The sequence below is a fragment of the Anticarsia gemmatalis genome, chromosome 26, assembly GCF_050436995.1.
Source record: "Anticarsia gemmatalis isolate Benzon Research Colony breed Stoneville strain chromosome 26, ilAntGemm2 primary, whole genome shotgun sequence".
NCBI classification, from domain to species: Eukaryota; Metazoa; Arthropoda; class Insecta; order Lepidoptera; family Erebidae; genus Anticarsia; species Anticarsia gemmatalis.
Window position 1 is genome coordinate 2423531 of NC_134770.1, and position 18923 is coordinate 2442453.

The 18923-nt window shown below is 36.2% G+C and overlaps 2 protein-coding genes across 2 annotated transcripts; both read right to left on the bottom strand.

Moving 5' to 3' along the window:
- Positions 1-1563: 1563 nt before the first annotated feature.
- LOC142984287 (uncharacterized) lies at positions 1564-7141 on the bottom strand. Its single transcript, XM_076131773.1, has 8 exons — positions 7093-7141; positions 5587-5703; positions 4979-5186; positions 4161-4642; positions 3808-3860; positions 3578-3680; positions 2555-2619; positions 1564-2194 (listed from the first exon to the last, which is right to left on the bottom strand). Exons 1-8 carry the CDS (start codon positions 7096-7098, stop codon positions 2176-2178), a joined length of 1053 nt encoding a protein of 350 aa, XP_075987888.1. The 5' UTR covers positions 7099-7141; the 3' UTR covers positions 1564-2175.
- A 6450-nt stretch (positions 7142-13591) lies between these two features.
- On the bottom strand, positions 13592-17296 carry LOC142984208 (uncharacterized). Its single transcript, XM_076131647.1, has 6 exons — positions 17250-17296; positions 16900-16961; positions 16406-16591; positions 15838-15973; positions 15366-15500; positions 13592-13922 (listed from the first exon to the last, which is right to left on the bottom strand). The coding sequence occupies exons 1-6, from the start codon at positions 17253-17255 to the stop codon at positions 13731-13733; spliced, it is 717 nt and encodes a 238-aa protein (XP_075987762.1). The 5' UTR covers positions 17256-17296; the 3' UTR covers positions 13592-13730.
- Between the last annotated feature and the right edge of the window lie 1627 nt (positions 17297-18923).

An 18923-nucleotide genomic window follows, 5' to 3' on the forward strand; every position in this document is an offset into this window, starting at 1 on the left:
TTGTTAACTAGTTACAGAAGTCCCGGCGTTTTGGAAGGCTTGCTTTTTGCCGAAGCCAACACGTAGAGGCCCTTTATAACTGACTAGCTGACCCGCGCAACTTTGCTTGCGTCACGTAAGAGAGAACGGGTCAAAATTTTCCCTGTTTTTGTAACATTTTTTGCTGGTACTCTGCTCCTATTGGTCGTAGCGTGATGATATATAGTCTATAGCCTTTCTCGATAAATGGGTTATCTAACACTGAAAGAATTTTTCAAATCGGACCAGTAGTTTCTGAGATAAGTGCGTTCAAACAAACTCTTCAGCTTTAAAATATTAGTGTAGACTAGCTGACCCGCGCAACTTCGCTTGCGTCACATAAGCGAGAATGGGTCAAAATTTTCCCCGTTTTTATAACATTTTTTACTGGTACTCTGCTCCTATTGGTCGTAGCGTGATGATATATAGCCTATAGCCTTCCTCGATAAATGAGTTATCTAACACTGAAAGAATTTTTCAAAACGGACCAGTAGTTCCCGAGATTAGCGCGTTCAAACAAACAAACAAACAAACAAACAATCAAACAAACAAACTCTTCAGCTTTATAATATTAAGTATAGATTCTCGAAATATTATATCTATACTAATATTATAAAGCTGAAGAGTTTGTTTGATTGTTTGTTTGTTTGAACGCGCTAATCTCGGGAACTACTGGTCCGATTGGAAAAATTCTTTCAGTTTTAGATAGCCCATTTATCGAGGAAGGCTATAATATTATTATATTAGATACTGTAAGAGGATATCATAAAAACGAGATTTTTTGATTTCTGATTTATTTAAGTACTTAATGTATAAGTAAAACGTTGAGGCGCCCATAGCCAGTTGCGCTCACCGGTCGGTAAACGATCTGTGGGTTAAGCAACCATTGGCGCGGTCATTCCATAGATGGGTGACCGCATAGTGGTATTTGAACTGGGCGTCTCCGTGCTTCGGAGGGCACGTAAAAAGTCGGTCCCGGTTGTTGTCTACTAAGATAACAGTCGTTAAGCCACGCTAAAGGCCTCTCGGGCGGCTTGAACAACTTTGACACTAGGTTGACCATACTGACCATACGACAAATGAATGAGTAAAACGTTTATTTCGTTACAGAACTTATTCGACTAGGAAGAGTAAAATTAACTTGTACTAAATTACATAAAAGGGAATATGTTGGTGTGCCGCTGTCGGACGCACTAAGTCGACAGGTTGTAGGTTCGATTCTCATACGGAGCAAATATTTGGATTATCTATTGACAACAATTAAGTCATTTGATTTAGATGTATTTAGTGGCTATTGTTTGTATGTTTGTAAAGAGCAGAAGATTGGGGGGTTTTTATAAGTATCAAATAGCTTATTCGGTTGAATATTGACAGTTTTCATAAATATGCGGTTACTTTATCAATCGGATAGGCTATCTGACGGTTATCTACTTATTAGTCGTAGAACAAGTGTTAGCATGATTATGATTGTGTATTTTTAAGGACAAGACATTGATTTTCTATAAAAGGAGCTAGGTTTAGGAGTGATAAAATGAAATACAACAATTATCAATTTGAAACATATCCATTTATTCGACATATACTTAATATCCAAATTGATTTAACATTGCGTAAACTTTAATTATATTTTATTACGATCATGCTTTCGAAAGGAAGAAAAATAAACAAGAAATTAAAATAATCACGAAATTAAAATAAATAGAGACGTATTTTGATAGATAAAGTAAGTTACGGCTACAAAAACGTAAGGTACTTAAAGTTGAGAACTGTCTTATGCCCGGTTTCCGAGGTACATTTAGCGGTAGTTTATATATATCTTATGTATATATCAAACTGTTTTTTTATATGACTTTAAACGCTATTGAATAGATGAACTTATACCGCTTAATGTACCTCAGAAATCGGGGGTTAGTATACACTTCAAAACGTTAGTGAAGATTTATAGTTTTCAGTATATTGAACAAAAAATCATACAATTTGCTGTATTTTTTTATATCTTTAGTTCTTGCATGTCACTATTTATGAGTAATACACAATATTCCCATAATACAAATTTATAATGACAATATTAATCACCATTGTTTCAAATCCTTTATTTCATCAGCCGAAGTCGTCATACTTGCATTTTGGGTGAAAAAACCCGATGGGTTTTCCATGTTAATGCTTTTTGGTAGACCTGTGTGTGAAGAAAAACATTATTATTAAAATATTCCCCTAAAAATTAAAAATCTATCGCGTCTTGTACAATCCTATTAAAGGTAGCGCGATTCTTTACTGTTGGTACTTTCGAGTATCGAGAGTTTGACATTTCAAATGTACTGAAAAAATAGTTTCTACGACGCCCACTAGAGGCGCAGAACCGATTGTCGTGCAACATTTTTTTACAGCAAGCCGGTTGTCGGTAGTAGAGAATCGCGGTACTAGTCTAATACGCAATTTATTTACAAAGGCTGATGACCAGAGTTCACCAGAGTGACTCGGTCTAAATAACAAGATAAGTAAGTCGATAAGGTACTGGAAACCTTTAAATAATTACCTGAATTTAGGTGAGAAACGCCTGCGTCTCACTTCATTGTTCTCAAGAGCGCTGACCGAAGCCACCTGGGAATAACAATATCATTATTAAAACACTACTTTATGTTCAGGGATTTTCCGAAGTTTACTATGATCCATCTAAATCTGTGCAGTAGTTTTGGTGTGGTTGAGTAAGAAATACCCATTCAAACATCCAAACTTTCAGAATAATTTCCTCCTGGCCGATATTCGGCTGCTGCGGCCAGTTCCATTGAAACCAGCAAACTGTGCAGAACTTTGTCCATGTGTGTGCACAATACACAGGCACACTCTCTATCCGTTTACTCTCATAGCCCGATCGGACGGCTAAACCGACACGACCTGAGAGAGATCAGGCCGATGACTTTACGTGCTCTCCGAGGCACGAAGATCTACGATCTCAACTTCATAACTCTAACAAAATTCTTATCAAAAATTTTGAAAATACTTTTTGGCCCGACCCAGGATTCGTACCCCTGAACCTCTTGCGTGGCAGTCGCATACATTACCGACCGCGACATAGAGGCAGGCGAATCAAAAAAATTAATGAAGAAATTATTCAAGCATTAACAATATTAGTACAATCACGCGAAGTATTTAAGTTAACGTTAATGGCCAGTTATTTTCAACAAGGATAACAATATTAAACAAAACCCTGTATAGTTAACAGAATTATTAAATGACCTAAAACGTTTTCCTTCATTTATTAATTTATCTTTATCAAATATTTAATTGAATAATATTACACGAGGATAAATAATTAAACGTGCTGTAGTTATCACTCAGAAACGTTATTAATACCTATTTTATTAATGAACACATTCCCTTGCGTAGCAGTGGATCTATCTCCATGAAAATTTACATCGAAATTGGTTCAATACCTAGGTTACGAATGATAGCAGCAGATAGTATAATTAAGACGTATAGCGGATCAGCTAGTCTGTTATAAAAATAAGAAGAATCAGATGGCGGAGGGACCTGTTCAGAGACATTTCCTGATATTTACCTCAACCGCCAACCTGGCGAGGTCCTCCTGTTTCGGGGGACCGTACTCCGTGAAGCCAGGAGGTCCATACTCGAGGAAACCTTCTGGAGCCTGTTCCAAAGAACTGAAAACAAATATTATAATTTATTTAAAGATGAGAAAAGCAAAAATGTTTATATAACGTGAAGCCTTTGATAAGAAGCAGTATTTGAAAACTTGACAATTTGAAATGCAATAATTGAGATACGTACCCTGAAGATTCCTGTACGGAGCTGATCTCTGCTGTGTTTTCAATGGCTTGAACCTGAAAATATAATATTTTTATGTAAACCGTTCATAATCAAATGAAAATCTTGATTTCCCCTTACAACAAGAAGCAAAAAACTTATTTTTTCAATTATCAACTAATTACGTGACATTAATTACATATGAAGCTCATACAGGCTAATAGCCCGATCTGATTTCGGCAAGGCCAAAATGCTTTGAGCCGAAATCCAGGCGGTTTAACTTCGACTTTTTTAAGTATTCATTCATTCGCTGACATGTTCCTATAGAACAAAAGTCCTTTCTAAATAAAAAAAAGAATATAACACAATAGAATTACCTCAGCAGCCTTAACTTCGTTCTCCAAATTGACAAGAGCTTCTGCAATATTATTGACTCCGGGAGCACTTTCAACAACAGTTTCTTGTACCACCGTCAATTCTTGCTGAGATAACGGTACAACGACGTCCGAGGCTGTAGGGAGTACAATCTCAATAGCACTGGGAACATTGTCAACTTGGACTGCTGCTGTAGGTACCACTTCTTCAACACTGACAATTACTTCCTGAGCAGCGTTTGCAGACTCATCAACGGCTACAGCGGCTGCTATTTCTTCTGCAGCATTTGTTGGTACGATTTCTTCAAGAACTGGTGTAGTTTCTTCTTCGGTCTGGATGGCAGAGACTTCTACGAGTTGTTCAGCGACTTGGGCTGTTGGTTCCGCGGCAGACAGGGTGGCTTCCTCGTTTATTTCTTGGACTAATTCTGATGATTCCGTTGCAGATGATACTTCGACGATCGCGGCGGATTGTTCTACGTTTTCTGAAATTGGAGATCGTATTTGTAGGTGGAATTGATTTTCATGATTTAGAAATTGATTCATAAATCTATAGATTCAAAAATGAACACATAAAACTAATGAGTTGGTACTATAGAGGTTAAGAAAGATGATTTTGAAAGGGTCTAAATGATAAGTAGAAGGCCCAAAAGAAGAATACAGGGAATGGAAAAGCTTTGCTGGACATTACCGCGGGCTAAAGGAAATAAATAAACTTCTTTATAGTTAGCTGTGCTGGTCTAACACCCAAGTTTGTTTAACCGAATAAAATAGGAAAAGGTTTTCAACTCGTTGCGAATTTTTGTTGGTATATCTTATACCTTCAACATTAACAGCCTCTTCAACTGCAGCAACTACTTCCTCACTCTTGACTTCAGCGAAGGTCTGCGCAGTGGCCACCTCAGGGAGACCCTGGTTCACATTGATAGACTCCTCAAGCTTAGGAGGACCGTACTCCCTGAGGGCATCAGACCCTGAGGCTTCCGTCTCCGGGAAGACGGAGAGGACGATGGGAGCTGGTGCAGGCTTCTGGAAATAAAGACAATAGTTAAGGTAATGTTACTGATCGCATGGAAAATTACTTTTTCTTCTTACGGATGACTACTGATAAAGGATTGATGTGCTAATGAGTTTTTTCAGATATAAGCTCGGGGTCCCAGTCATCTTAAGGCAGAGTGCATTTTCCAAATGATGTGAAGTAGATTTTTTTTGTCACAACTAGCCTTTCTTGTTTGTACTGAATGCGGAACTTAAGCCACATAAAATTAAGCGTACCGTTTCGGAGAAGAACCTTAATTTGTGATCAGTTAAAATAGCAGGTAAACCATGTTAAAGGCCTTCATGCAATTTAAACACTGTTTAATAAGAATTTGAAGAAAGAAATACCTCAAATTTTACCACGATCGTCGTAATAAGGACCAATACTCACGGATACTTCAGAAGGCAGGTAGAAGGCTGGACCCTGAGGCTTCCATCCACTCGGCAGGTACGGCCCGGAGCCGCGACCTGACACACACGCGAACACAAGGCACAGTGCTACGAAGACCTGTGAAAGACATAAAGAATTATTACTAAAGAGACATACTTTCGCTCTTAAAACTAGTGTAATCTGTAGCTTGATAAAGGCAAATCGTTTCTATAAAACAAAAGGGCTACAAGTCAAAATTATTCAAAATCCTTCTCTTTGTAAAAATAACATTTTATCAGGTTTACAAAGAAGATTTTACACTTTTTATTGCTTCTAGTGTGAAATTGATGGGACGGATTGATATTATTAAAATATACCCGATGAAATGTGTTTTTTTTTTACCTTTTATCTATTCTTCAGAATTCACATTTTTGGTTTATGGCCCTTTTGATTACAAGCAGTAAAATAAAACATGTGTCTTGAACGCAATGAAAAGTAAAGTGATAACGTTTTTATTGTAACCCGACGCTTAGACAATATTACGTCAGATTTGGTAAATAACCATATAAATGATCATCGCGATTTTTTCTTTCTAATAATTATTTTAACTCTCCGTCACTTTAGGGTTACAAAGGTTAAAACATCATCTTCTAAAGGTTACAGGTTATCAAAACGAATAAATTAGAGCATAAAAGTGAATATCACTAACTGCTGTCGAGAATTATTGAAAAAAATCGTTTTAAAATTATAACAAAAGTTTTAAATTGTTTGTCATCTTTCAAAGAATTGATTGAACTTCTTAACCTTTATATAAGCATCGGGTAGCGATATAGATAGAATTTTTACAGTTAAAATATTTTAAAAAAAGTTTATTGCAGAAACTTGTGCAACTTTTACAGTTATCTTACATTAAAGCCTCCTTTTAAGTATAATTATACCTGTGCTAGGAGGCTCTGCTCTTCAAAGACATTCATTAAATTTTGTAAAAAATGTGTACAGTACAAAATAAAATAAAGAGAACAAAAAGAAACGGAAAACGTAACAGTTAGTTTCAGACATTTGCTGTTATTTTATTCAGCCAATAAGCTCATCACCAACCTAGCCTTTCTTTCAACTATGTGGGAGACGGCTTCTGGTATCAACGGATGCAGCTGAATACCAGTATTTTACATGGAGCGACCGCCTATCGGACCTCCACAACACAGTTACCTGGGCTATAACACGATACCCTTTGGTAAGACTGACAAATCAGACTTTTAAGCTTCTGAACACTGTTAAAGACCCAAAATTTAGCATGCTTTCCAAAACAGGGAGGAACTTGATATGTATAAGATGGCCACCCATCCACAGAACAAGCTCGGCAAGCGTAGCTTAACGGATGAAGAGTCGACGAAATATAGGTGACAGCAACTGGCAAAATTCCACTTGATAAGGGACCGATATTTAATTAAATATCGTAACTTATATAGTTAGTTATTTAATGCGATTAAACAAATTCTTCCGGGTATAAATAAATATGATAATTACCTTCATTTTCCTTCAGTTGAGATCCAATGGAGTTAATTGTCGAATGATGGTGTGTTTGAACCAGTTACCGTTTTTATACTGATCTAATACAAATAAGATCAGCCTTGATACGATTTGTTGTTCACAAATATTTGCTGAGCGGAATTTAATTGGTTCCATATTGTATTGTGCAATTTTTAATGAGGAATCAGTGTTAGGATGAGCTTGAAGGTCAAGATATCCTTAACTGTGAACGGTGTATGTAGTCACTATGTGCTGTTCTTTGTGCTCGGTGGTCGTAGGTTCGATTCTAATAGAGCAAAGATTTTTGTGATTAAGAGAGGTTGATCTATGAAAATATGTTTTATAGTACTAAAGTAACTATTATTCCAACAACTCAGTAGAAAGCCTTATGCAATATCCGGGATATCTGTAAAAGTGGTTATTCCTCTGAAACCGGAGAGATACCTACCCATTTAATTAATTATTTTCTACGAGTGTTGTTCCGAAATGTTGGACCATAATTCAATAATCCTAAAGAAATGGTATATTTCTTAAAAAACCGTAATCTTATAAACGTAGGAACAAGACATGGATTATGATTTGTGGACTACACAAATAATCGCTTCATGTGGGAATCGAACCCACAACCGATCATTTTAACCAATGCGCCACATAGGTCGTCTATTGGGTATAGTAGTTTTGCTTTTAAAATCGAACAAATCGTTGGTTAGCATTATAATTTACATAGAAACATTTTGTTAAGTTCCACCTATATTCTATTCATAGGTATATAACTGTGAAACATGTATAACTTAATTGCCGATATTATTTTATTAACTCTATCGTTTCATAATATAATATTACGAAATTCCCAATTAAAATGTCATAACACCTGCGATTGAGGAAAAGTAGACAATATTATCGTTTACTAAACCTACTTATATATGTACCTTCATACATAATATCACACCTGTTATACCCGAAATAAAATAGGCCCACGTTTCGCCATTAACTATATAAATCTCAAGTTATAGGGGGCGAGCTTATTTGCCATGTATAGGGCACGTTTCCAAACTCCGGGCTACTATTAAAAAATATTTCATTAAATAAATAAATATCATTGGACAACTCACACACGGTCATTTGATTAAAAACTAAGCAGAGCTTGTACTATGGCAACCAAATAACTTAGAAATATAATTTTATAATTAATATAATTCTAATTTAAATTGAAATAGACCAATATTTGCAGGACCCAGGAATCGAACCAGGACCACATGATCAGCAGTTGTATGTATACACGACTGACCGCGCCACACAGGCAGTTTTTAATCATCAAACAACTCCTGCACCAAGAATTGCACTTGTGTCGCGGGGACTTTTACAAACATACAAACAACGAACACAAAGTACAACCAGACTCGAAACGATTATTTGTGGATCGCACAGATAATTTTTCCCTGTGGGAATAAACCCACGACCTCCAGACCCAACAGTAACACCTTAACCACTGCACCACGAAGGTCGTCGAAAACTCTAAACGTTGATCGTTTTAAACGCGAAAAATCTTAAAAAATAGATACATGAGATCAGTAGCCCGATTCTCTACTACTATCGAGTATCGACAACCGGATAGTTATATTAAAAATGTATGAAAATCTGATCAGCGCAGCGGACTTTGTAGAAACTATTTTGACTGTACATTTTAAATGTCAAACTCTCGATACTCGCGCTACTGATCCCAGGAAATCTTTTTTTGACGAAGTAGTTTCCGTTCGCTAGTTTACATTAAAATCGCGCGCTAGATCGTGTTTCTTTCAATAAGAACGAAATCAAATATTTATTTAATTTTCCGCGTCACTGATATATTGACTGATTAAGTAAAGATTAATTATCTCGCACGATTTATAAGTTAAAATTACTTATAGGCGATATCATATATGTATTTACATTTCCTATTCATTCATCTTTATTAACTACCCGGCAAACGCTGTTTTACCATATAAATACAAAAAAAATAGTGTCACTTAGGGGTATGAAAAATACATATTGGCCAATTCTCAGACCTACTCAATATGCTCACAAAATTTCATGAGAATTGGTCAAACCGTTTCGGAGGAGTATGGTAACTAACATTGTGACATTGAAATTCTATATATCGGATTAAGCAGTGATAGCAGAGTGGTTAATTAAGTTGGCACGGTGAGGACCGACGGCTTTACGTGTTCTCCGAAGCACGGAGGTCCTCAACTTCCAAATTTCGGGCTGTTACTAAGAAATTCTTAGATCTCAGTCTATCTTCTTAGATCTTTTAACATTATCTCTATTATCATAAGTGCTTAAATCTTAGGAAAGAGCTAATGTTCGATATATAACTAAGTAAGCAATAAATGATTTGAATTTGATTTGAACTTGAATGTCCCGATCCAGGATTCGAACCCGAGACCTCTTTCACAGCAGTTGCATACACTACCAACAGCACAGAGGCAATCAAAATTGATTATAAAATAAATGTATATTTAATTGGGAAAATACATATGTGAAATGTTTTCCTTTAGCGGTTAAGCTATCGCTTATAAATATTGTATTCAGAGAAGCAATAATGATTAATTATAATTTCGCTCGTATCTGTAAGGCTTGCTACACACGTATTCGGGCTGGCCTGTGGGCTTATCACGTATCTCAGTTGACAGTTAATGTCAAATTGATGATTACTATTGAGTACATAGCTGCTTTGACGTAACGTGTTAATCACTATAGTCTAAGGTAGAAAGTAATGTACAGCATGGTGGCTTTCAAATAGATGTCAACTGAGATACGTGATAGAACGACAAAACCGATTCGAGACAATTACAGCATTTGTTGGGCTTGCGTGGATCGACTGAACAAATCATTCGGTTCGCCAGTAATTGTCGAACGAAAATCGGACCCGTAATACTATATTAGGTTTTGATTTGTGCCGATCGAATTGTTCCTACGGGTCCGATTGTCACAATTTGGTGTGGTGGCGTTGCAGAGCAGCATTTTTTATTTTATTTATTTGTTGAAATTTTTGCAGAAGGTCTTATAAAATTTAACGATAGAAACAAAATACCCAATTACAAGCACCCACGTTTTTTCCTAACATATGAATGTTACGAACGGTGAAGTCGAATATTATAATAACAATAATAATTGGACAACTCACACACGGTCATTTGATTCCAAACTAAGCAGAGCTTGTGGTAACCAAAAACTACTGATATACATACTTATACACTTCTAAATGTATACTTATATAGATAAATTGACAACCAGGCTCAGAACAAATACTCGTGCTCATCACACAAAGATTTGTCCCGGGTGGGATTCGAACCCACCACACGCGGCGCTACGGTTGTTGCGGCGAGGTGACCGCTTAAACCACTGCGCTAAACGTGCAGTTAAATGTAGATGACAACATTATATTCGATTTCACTGTTCGGCAAGCTGATTAAAGCCGGCCCGAACATGTTTGCAGCAAGCCTAATCGTGGACATACTCATATCAGTTATAATAAACACTACGAGAGGAATGCCTATATAAATACTTACTAAGGATAACTTATTCATTCAATACTTGTTGCAAGTTTGATAAGTACGCACGCTGCATAATTTCAAACATTATTTTTATATTACTTTAATTATAATAGTTAAAGACTAGTGGAAGTTTAGTGTCTTCTTTTTAAATTTAATTTCAAAGTTATTAAGAATTGGGTTTGTATTTTTTGTAGTATTATTTATTTTATTGTATGGTGTGGTCAACTTAGCATTAAAGTCGCGCTCGTGGGTAGTTGCACTCATCGCTCGGTAAACGATCGGTGGGTTAAGCAACCTTGGCGCGGATATTCCATAGATGGGTAGCCGCATAGTGGTATTAGAACTGAGAGTCTACGTGCTTCGGAGGGCACGTAAAAAATCGGTCTCGGTTTTTGTCTATAAGACAACAGTCGCTAAGCCATGTCAAAGGCCTTCGGGCGGGTTGAACAACTTTGACACTAGGACAACTCGTTCGTCGTATGGTTAGTGGTCACACTAACCATACGACGAACGAGTTGTTAAGAGAGCTGCCCAAAGCTTTACGACCGTTATTCTTATTAAGAATATTATTATTTTTTTTAGATTGTGTACACATTAAATAAATTGGTTAAAAGCCTAAGGAACAAATTGAAAATTTCGCCAAGAACTGAAATTGTAAGCATTCCTTGACGGCAACGAAGATGAATATGGAAAATAATCAACATAGAAGGAACGACAATCTGTACGTATTTATACTATTTATCACTTTTTTACGTATTCAATGTGTCATAAGGTTTCAGGTTCAATTCCCAAGTCGGGCTAAGTGGTATCTATTTCGTTTTTCTAATAATTTATTTTAGAAGGTTCAAGCCATGTTTAACTAGATGGATGGGATGGATGTGAATGTAGCGAAATAAGGTTTTAGGAATCGTACCAAGCGGCGTCCTTGGTCTCCGTTTACTCTTTTAGGAAACAATTATAACATATTTACCTCTATAGACAAATGTTTTTAAACAAAACATTTAAACTCAAAACAAAATCGTGCAATATTGGCCGGTTGTAATAATATTGGCTGCCGATGACCGGATATCGGATAACATAATAATATTAAAATTAAAATCTATATATATAAAAATGAATTGCTGTTGGTTAGTCTCGCTAAAACTCGTGAACGGCTGGACCGATTTGGCTAATTTTGGTATTGAATTATTTGTGGAAGTTCAGAGAAGGTGTAAAAGGTGAATAAATTAGAAAATGCGCGGTATTAAATACAAAAAAGAAAGCGTGAGCGGGTCAGCTACTATATATATGTCGCAGTAAGATAGATGAAGCCGTAACATAGTTATATCCCTAGGGATATAATTATATGCCGTAACATAGTTATAATGAGAGTTTGAAGATGTCGCCGGAGCCCCGCTTCGCGGGGCTCCTCCTTCTGGGTGGTTTAAAAAAAAATAACCACGAAGGCTGAGGTGGGAGCTTCGCTTCGCTCGCTCCCACCTAAGCCTTCTAACCTAACCTACCCATGTCGGTTTGCCCAAAACTTCTTCTTAATAACTATATTACGGTATATAATTATATCCCTAGGGATATAACTATGTTACGGCTTTATCTATCTTACTGCGACATATATATTTTTTATGTTACAGAATTACAATGGGAGCCCCACCTCTGGCTAATGTAACGGCTATAGAAATGAATCCACTACCTCATCAAACAATTGTTACAAAAGACCCACACTCTTCGAGACCACGGTGGGGTAGAAACAAAGTAAGTACATACATACATACGTAATGAAACGCCATCATCCCATAGGTGTAGGCAGAGACCAGATAACATAAAAATATATTCCGCAGCACCGCGTGTCGTGGGTTCGAATCCCACTCGGGGCAAATATTTGTGTGATCCACAAATATGTAAAAGTCCCCGCGACACGAGAGCAATTCTTCATCCTCACTAAGAATTGCTCTTGTGTCGTCTCTGACAAAAAATTTAAAAGTATGTCTAACTCTTACTTGTCGATAATAGAAATCGAACTTATTACTATATTAGGTCGGGGAAAAAGTCTTGTCACATTATAGTATGTATGAACTTGTAATAAAATCTTTTCTCTACACAAAAAAGCTCGATATTTGGGTACCTCACGAGCTCACTGAAAGAAACCTAATGATTCGTGTACTTACTCATTTGTGATTCTTGAAGCCAAAAAGATTTTACTATAAGTTCATACATGCTATAATGCGAAAATACTTTTTCCCCGACCTAATATTAATGTGTTCCTTATTTATTTTTCAGAAACAACGGGCATCCAAGCAAAATTAATAAAATATCATACACACAAAACGGGACCCTATTATTGTGACTCCAGTGTCTGCCCGTCTGCCTCTCTGTTCGCCTGCCCGTCTGTCCGTTTGTCCGTCAGCCTTCAAACCGTCTAATAACAAAATAAAAATATTTGAGTCTATTGCGAACTCCTTTACAGAACGCAACTATTCTTTCACTAATCTGATTCGCACTCGTCCGGTTTTTTTGCATATAAGTATATTAAGCTGCTTGTATAAGATTTCCTATCAAATAATGTAATAAGTTAACATTCTGAAATAAAGAATTTTTTAATTTTATATGCTTGTTATTGTTAGCAGGTAGACTTCTATAATTCGTATTATATTATTATAATACTCCCCACACTGATACTTAAATTATTACCTCACGCGGGCAAAACCGCATTCTGAGAGTTAGTTCGTATTATAAAAAGAAATAATTTAATATACTAACCCTCTTATTCATAAAAATATGTGAAGTTACGAAAGGCTGATAAAGAGTTTTGTTTCTTTCACTCCGTAGCGAAATGAAAAAGAGAAAACTAATTATTTTAGTAGTTTTTTAACTATACTACTAGGTTTATAGTGTGTTTAATTATCAGGTTTGACCACAGTTCGGGCTTTTTCATAATATAACAAAATAAGAAACAAAGCTTACTTTTACATACTTTATTAAATACATACAAAAATATTTTTTTACATTTTTCACTCAAATATCATTAAAAAACCAGATTTACCCTTAAAAGATACATAAGAATATTAAAATTAGTATTTTATCTATAAAACGGGTACATATAAGTCAGTAACCGTTTGAACGGGCATTGGCAAAGGTTTCCACGCCGTGGTTGCCATGGTTACTGTACCCGTTGCCATGGTTACCGCTTCGGAAGTTATTCGCGTTGCTATCGTAGCCTGAACGAGCTAGGTCTTCAGTGTCTTCATATGAGATTTGAGGCTTGAAGCCACGCTCGTCAGCCTCGTAGCTCACAGTCTGCAAAAAAGTATAATTGAATAAATTTCTGGTAATCTTACTATTTTATGCAAAGCTTGGAGATGTAGCGGATCGCTACGTACAGCGACATCTACTGGGACCAGCGCACAACCAATCACCACGCGCAGTGCGACTGACGTCACAAGTCCTGAATTGCGCTATCGAAGTTTGCACTGCAACTGACTATATACACAAGTTCCCGACTACAACAGTCGGGCAGCCTAGGCCCACCATGCATGATCACCTCGCCTGGTCGGAGGATCCTCCCTTTGTGCTGGAGGAACATGATCACCTCGTTCCTCCACAGATGAATGTTTGTTGTCCAATTGTGTCGAAACTTGTAATGAAATTTGGTACACAGATAGTTTATAGCCTAAATTAACACATATGATGATTTTTACACCTGAAACTCTATTCATGCGTACGGAGCCTCGGGATGAATCTAGTATAAAAATACTATTTAATACTTAAGACTTTAATGTGTTGAAATTAGGTTCTTATACTTCATATAACAATATTTTAATGATAGTCTGAAGTTTAGTAACGTACTATTGATGGCAATAAGGTCGCCCTCTATTATGGTGAAATGACGGTCTCTTGTCTATGGTCGTACAATACTACTATCTTTCGGAAGCTAAAGAAAAAATCTCATTCTTTTATCTTTAGCTATGTCGATAAAAATTACAAAAATATTAACCAAAAAATATCTAGCCCAACAAATTGGTATCAAAAACAACTCCTTTACAACATATGACCTTAAAATGTAAATAAATAAATGAAAAACGGGTAAAAACCCAACACAGCTAGTGGCATACTGACCGCTTAATTGATTAATTTATCAGTCAATTTAATGTCACAGTTCACGATACTCGACTGTAAAATAAATAAGATACTAATTATATGTATTATCACTGGGTTTTATGCTAAAGTATTTGTTTATATTCATAACCAGCTGAACCACGCAGCTTCGCTCACGCTTTTTTTTCTCTCCAAAAAAACCGTTCCCGTTCTTTTAAAAACAATTTTACAAAAACAATTCTGGTCTGGTCAGGTCTGTTCTTCAACCAGGTACAATCGCGCCCGAATGGTATAAAAAATACTATGTCTGTCTCCCTGATCTAAACTACCCCTCCGCCAATTTTCAACCCAATCTGTTCAGCCGTTCTTGAATTATTTATTTATTGAGTTGAGTTATTTATTTAATTTAAGTACTCAAATACAAAACTTGTAATAAAATCTTTTCTCTACACAAAAAGCTCGATATTTAGGTACCTCATGAGCCCACTGAAAGAAACCTAAAGAACCGTCTACTCATTTGTGATTCTTGAAGCCAAAGATATTTTATTACAAGTACATACACTCTACTCATAATGCAAAAACACTTTTTCACGACCTAATACATTAAACATGTAATGTTAGAGTTTAAAAGTTATGTGGTATTACCTGTTTTCTGCCGTCAGGAAGGACAACATGGTACTCTCCCTGGGCCCTCTCCTCCTGGCGCTCCTCGTGGTGGCCGAAATCAGTTCCTTCTTGGTAATCGTTCACCATGTACCCGAAGTTGTAGTTAGCAGGCTCCTGTGAAAAATGAGAGTATGTAAGAACTGCTGTAGAATAATTTTAGTCATGGATTTTTTTGAGCATTGTGGCCATATTTATATTTAAGTAAGTGAAAGTGGATAAAGTATTGAGCTTCTAAAGATCGTAGCAAGTGATGTTATTTGGTATCGACCTATCATTAGAGAACTAGGTGGTTCTTTATAAAAATATTATTATACGAATATGTAGTACCATTTTAGCTGTTTAGGGAGTTACATCCATAAGGACCATAATATCGTTATTTTATATAATTGCTTCTCAGCATATCAAAGCAACCCACTACAGATTGTGAATAAGTGGCAAGTATTAAACTTACAGCATTAATCTCTTCGAGAGCGTTCCTTGCGAAACTGGAGGCGTTGGCGTCGTAACCAGCTGGCTCCTCGCTTGAGAACCTGGCTGCAGCATGACTACCGGCAGCGTGGTCTTGAGGAAGACCAGCATGGCTAGACCTGGAAAGAACGAATTGCTTATTTAATTTTCTTTTTGATTCGGTGTCAACCTAATGCAAGATTTTTTTTCAAGAAGCCTGCAAGACCTTTGAAATATTCACGCGGCTTAACGGCAGCTGTTATTAACCACATTTATTGAGCCTTTTATTATGTGTTTGAGCTGGAAGATGCGTTCAAACGTCTTTCATCTCATCGTTAGTTAAGACCGCCATAAGATAAAGTGTCAACTTTTTAAGTCATAATTACACGTTTAATGCCCGCTTTCTGAGGTACATTTAGCGGTAGTTTATCTATTCAATAGTGTTTAAGCTGATATAAACGTGACAGTTTGAATAGATAAACTACCGCTAAAAGGCATCAGAAACCGGCAATAAGAAGTCGTATTGAAAATAAAGAAAAATAAGATAATAAAAAACATGATACCCTAATTACCTTCCAAAAGGATTTCCTTGAGGACCACGAGCTTGTGCTCCATGGGCACCAGCCGCAGCGTGGGGACCCTGGGCTCCCTCCAGGCTGCGAGCGGCGACGATCTGCGGGGCGAAGTTCTGACTGGCGAGGGACGCTGGACCCTGGGAGTAGCCTCCACCGCGGGAGGTGGATGGGGGAGGGAGGTAGCTGGAAGTTAAAAGTTTACTTTGTGATTTTTTCGTAAGTAAGTTTAAGTGTAGGTATTTTTTTCTAGGAGAGTTGCACAGGCCTCAAAAATTTGGAAATTATCATGAAATTTAATTTTGTACGTTTTGTTACGCTTTGGAAATAACTAAAGTTTGAGTAGTAATTATTGAGATGCAACAAAATTAAGCATTGTTTTGTACGTAGCACAAGTCGTGACTGTAAAGATGTGGCCAGACATTTAGTATAGGAATATAGTTTAGAATAGCAACATAAATTATATATTATAACTATAGTATAAGAAAATTTACCTGTTCGATGGAGGAAGCTCGGCGTAGGCCAAAGCAACTAGGAATACGGAAGCGATGATGGTCTGAAAATATTAATGTTATTTTAATAAAGACAGTCATCTTATAAAAACAATATTAAATTATTTTTAAAGAAATTTGAGTTAATCTACATACATATGTTTGGTTACATGAAAATCTACTTTATTTTACAAAAATGTAAAGAAAAATATACAATATAAGTATGCAAAACAATACTCTTAAACAGAATCTAGCAACGATCACGAAAACACTTTAATCCAAACTAGAAAAAATCACTTTTTTAAATCCAAAAAAACTTTAAAAACTTATAAGCAGCTCAAAGTTACAAGTACCTTCATGTTGTAATATTGTATTTCACAGTGTAATGATACAGTGATACTATGAGTGTGTCGACAGTACCTTTTATACGAAACAGTCACAATGGTAGGGGCTGAAAAATTGACTCTCATTAGCGACATAAAAGATGAGCTTTCAAGGTGTAGAAGTTTGGGATTTAGAGAGGTATGGAGCTGTGTTGTGGCGGTATTTTTTGGATGTAGTATGTACATATTTTATTAGGGTATTTTGTGGTTGAAATAAATAAATATCATTGAACAACTCACTCACGGTCATTTTAGACTAAGCAGAGCTTTTACTATGGTAACTAAATAACCGATAAACATACTAAATATACTTCTAAATACATACTTAGATTAATTCACAACCAGGCTCAGTACAGATACTCATGCTCATCACACAGTGTTTAAGGAAGCAGTGAATTATTAAAAATGTACCGATATTTAAATTATTTTCGATTGTAAGAGGTAGTCAGTATGTTTTCTGAATTCATCTCTTTAGACTGTTCATTTTAACTCTTTTTTGTGCATAGAAAGAACCGCTGCATTCTAAAGGTTTATAAAATAGGCAAGTTAAAAACTTGTTTTCATATCTGCCTAGATTTTCACGCGAATTCGTGCAATCTAAACACAAAAAAGTAATATAATTTAATAATAAAATATTGTTCATATTTATAACAAAATTTGTAAGTAGCCTTACAAAGCCGAGTAGCTATATCTCTACTTTCATCAGTTATCAAGACCATCAACAAAACACCTCAACAATAATTAAGACTATCAACAAAAGCAGTCATAAAAAAAATCTAGTCCCAATAACAGCTCCACAGTTTTCTCAAGCTTACTAAATCGTAACTCAAGGATGTGCCCACGACGCGTCGCTTCCTAATACCTAATACTACGCACTTGCACACGCGACCTTACTCCGAATTACAGATATTATTGTCACAAACATACAAACAAATATCTCGGTACATCCGTGAAGATGTTCATGAAAATTTGAAGAATTTACGAGCTTTTTTGAGCAAGAAAATGCATGGTTTTGTTCGCATTTCACGTGCATTATTTATTTTTCTAATGTGTTCCGTAATTATTAAATTAATGTGCTTATCTTGTTATTATTCTTAACCAGCAAACTGAAGGCCTTATTTTCAAGTTGACCTGCTGAGCTATAATTTCGGCCACTAGATCAAAAAGTTAAAACTATCCTACAAAGGAGAAAAGCTTGGTATTTTGTAGAGCAGCTTCAAGTTTTAAATCAATTTAAAATACTTTTTTTGCTCTTCAATTCATTATAATTACAGTTATATTTAGGATTTTTTTCAATAAATCCAGTAATTAAAAGTATGTAATATTCAGGGATAGCTCGAAATCACAAATCTTAAATGCTCTGAAAATCAGCCATTGTCCTTCTTGTCATTTGTCCAGTAATGGGACTTAAAGTCCAAGATTCTTATTTCTAGCAAAATTTTGAGCACTTGAGTATTTTCAATAGAATTTTCTAAAATATCATAAACTTGAGACCCCAAAGCATTCTTCCGAAAGATGGCTAATCTTGCGTCTGTATCTGTCAACCCTATCTGGACCCGACGTGTTGGTCGTCGTGTCGACCCACGGTTCAATAAGAATCCATGGAGTGGAGATAAGAGTGTACCTCATGCTATTGCGTTCTTA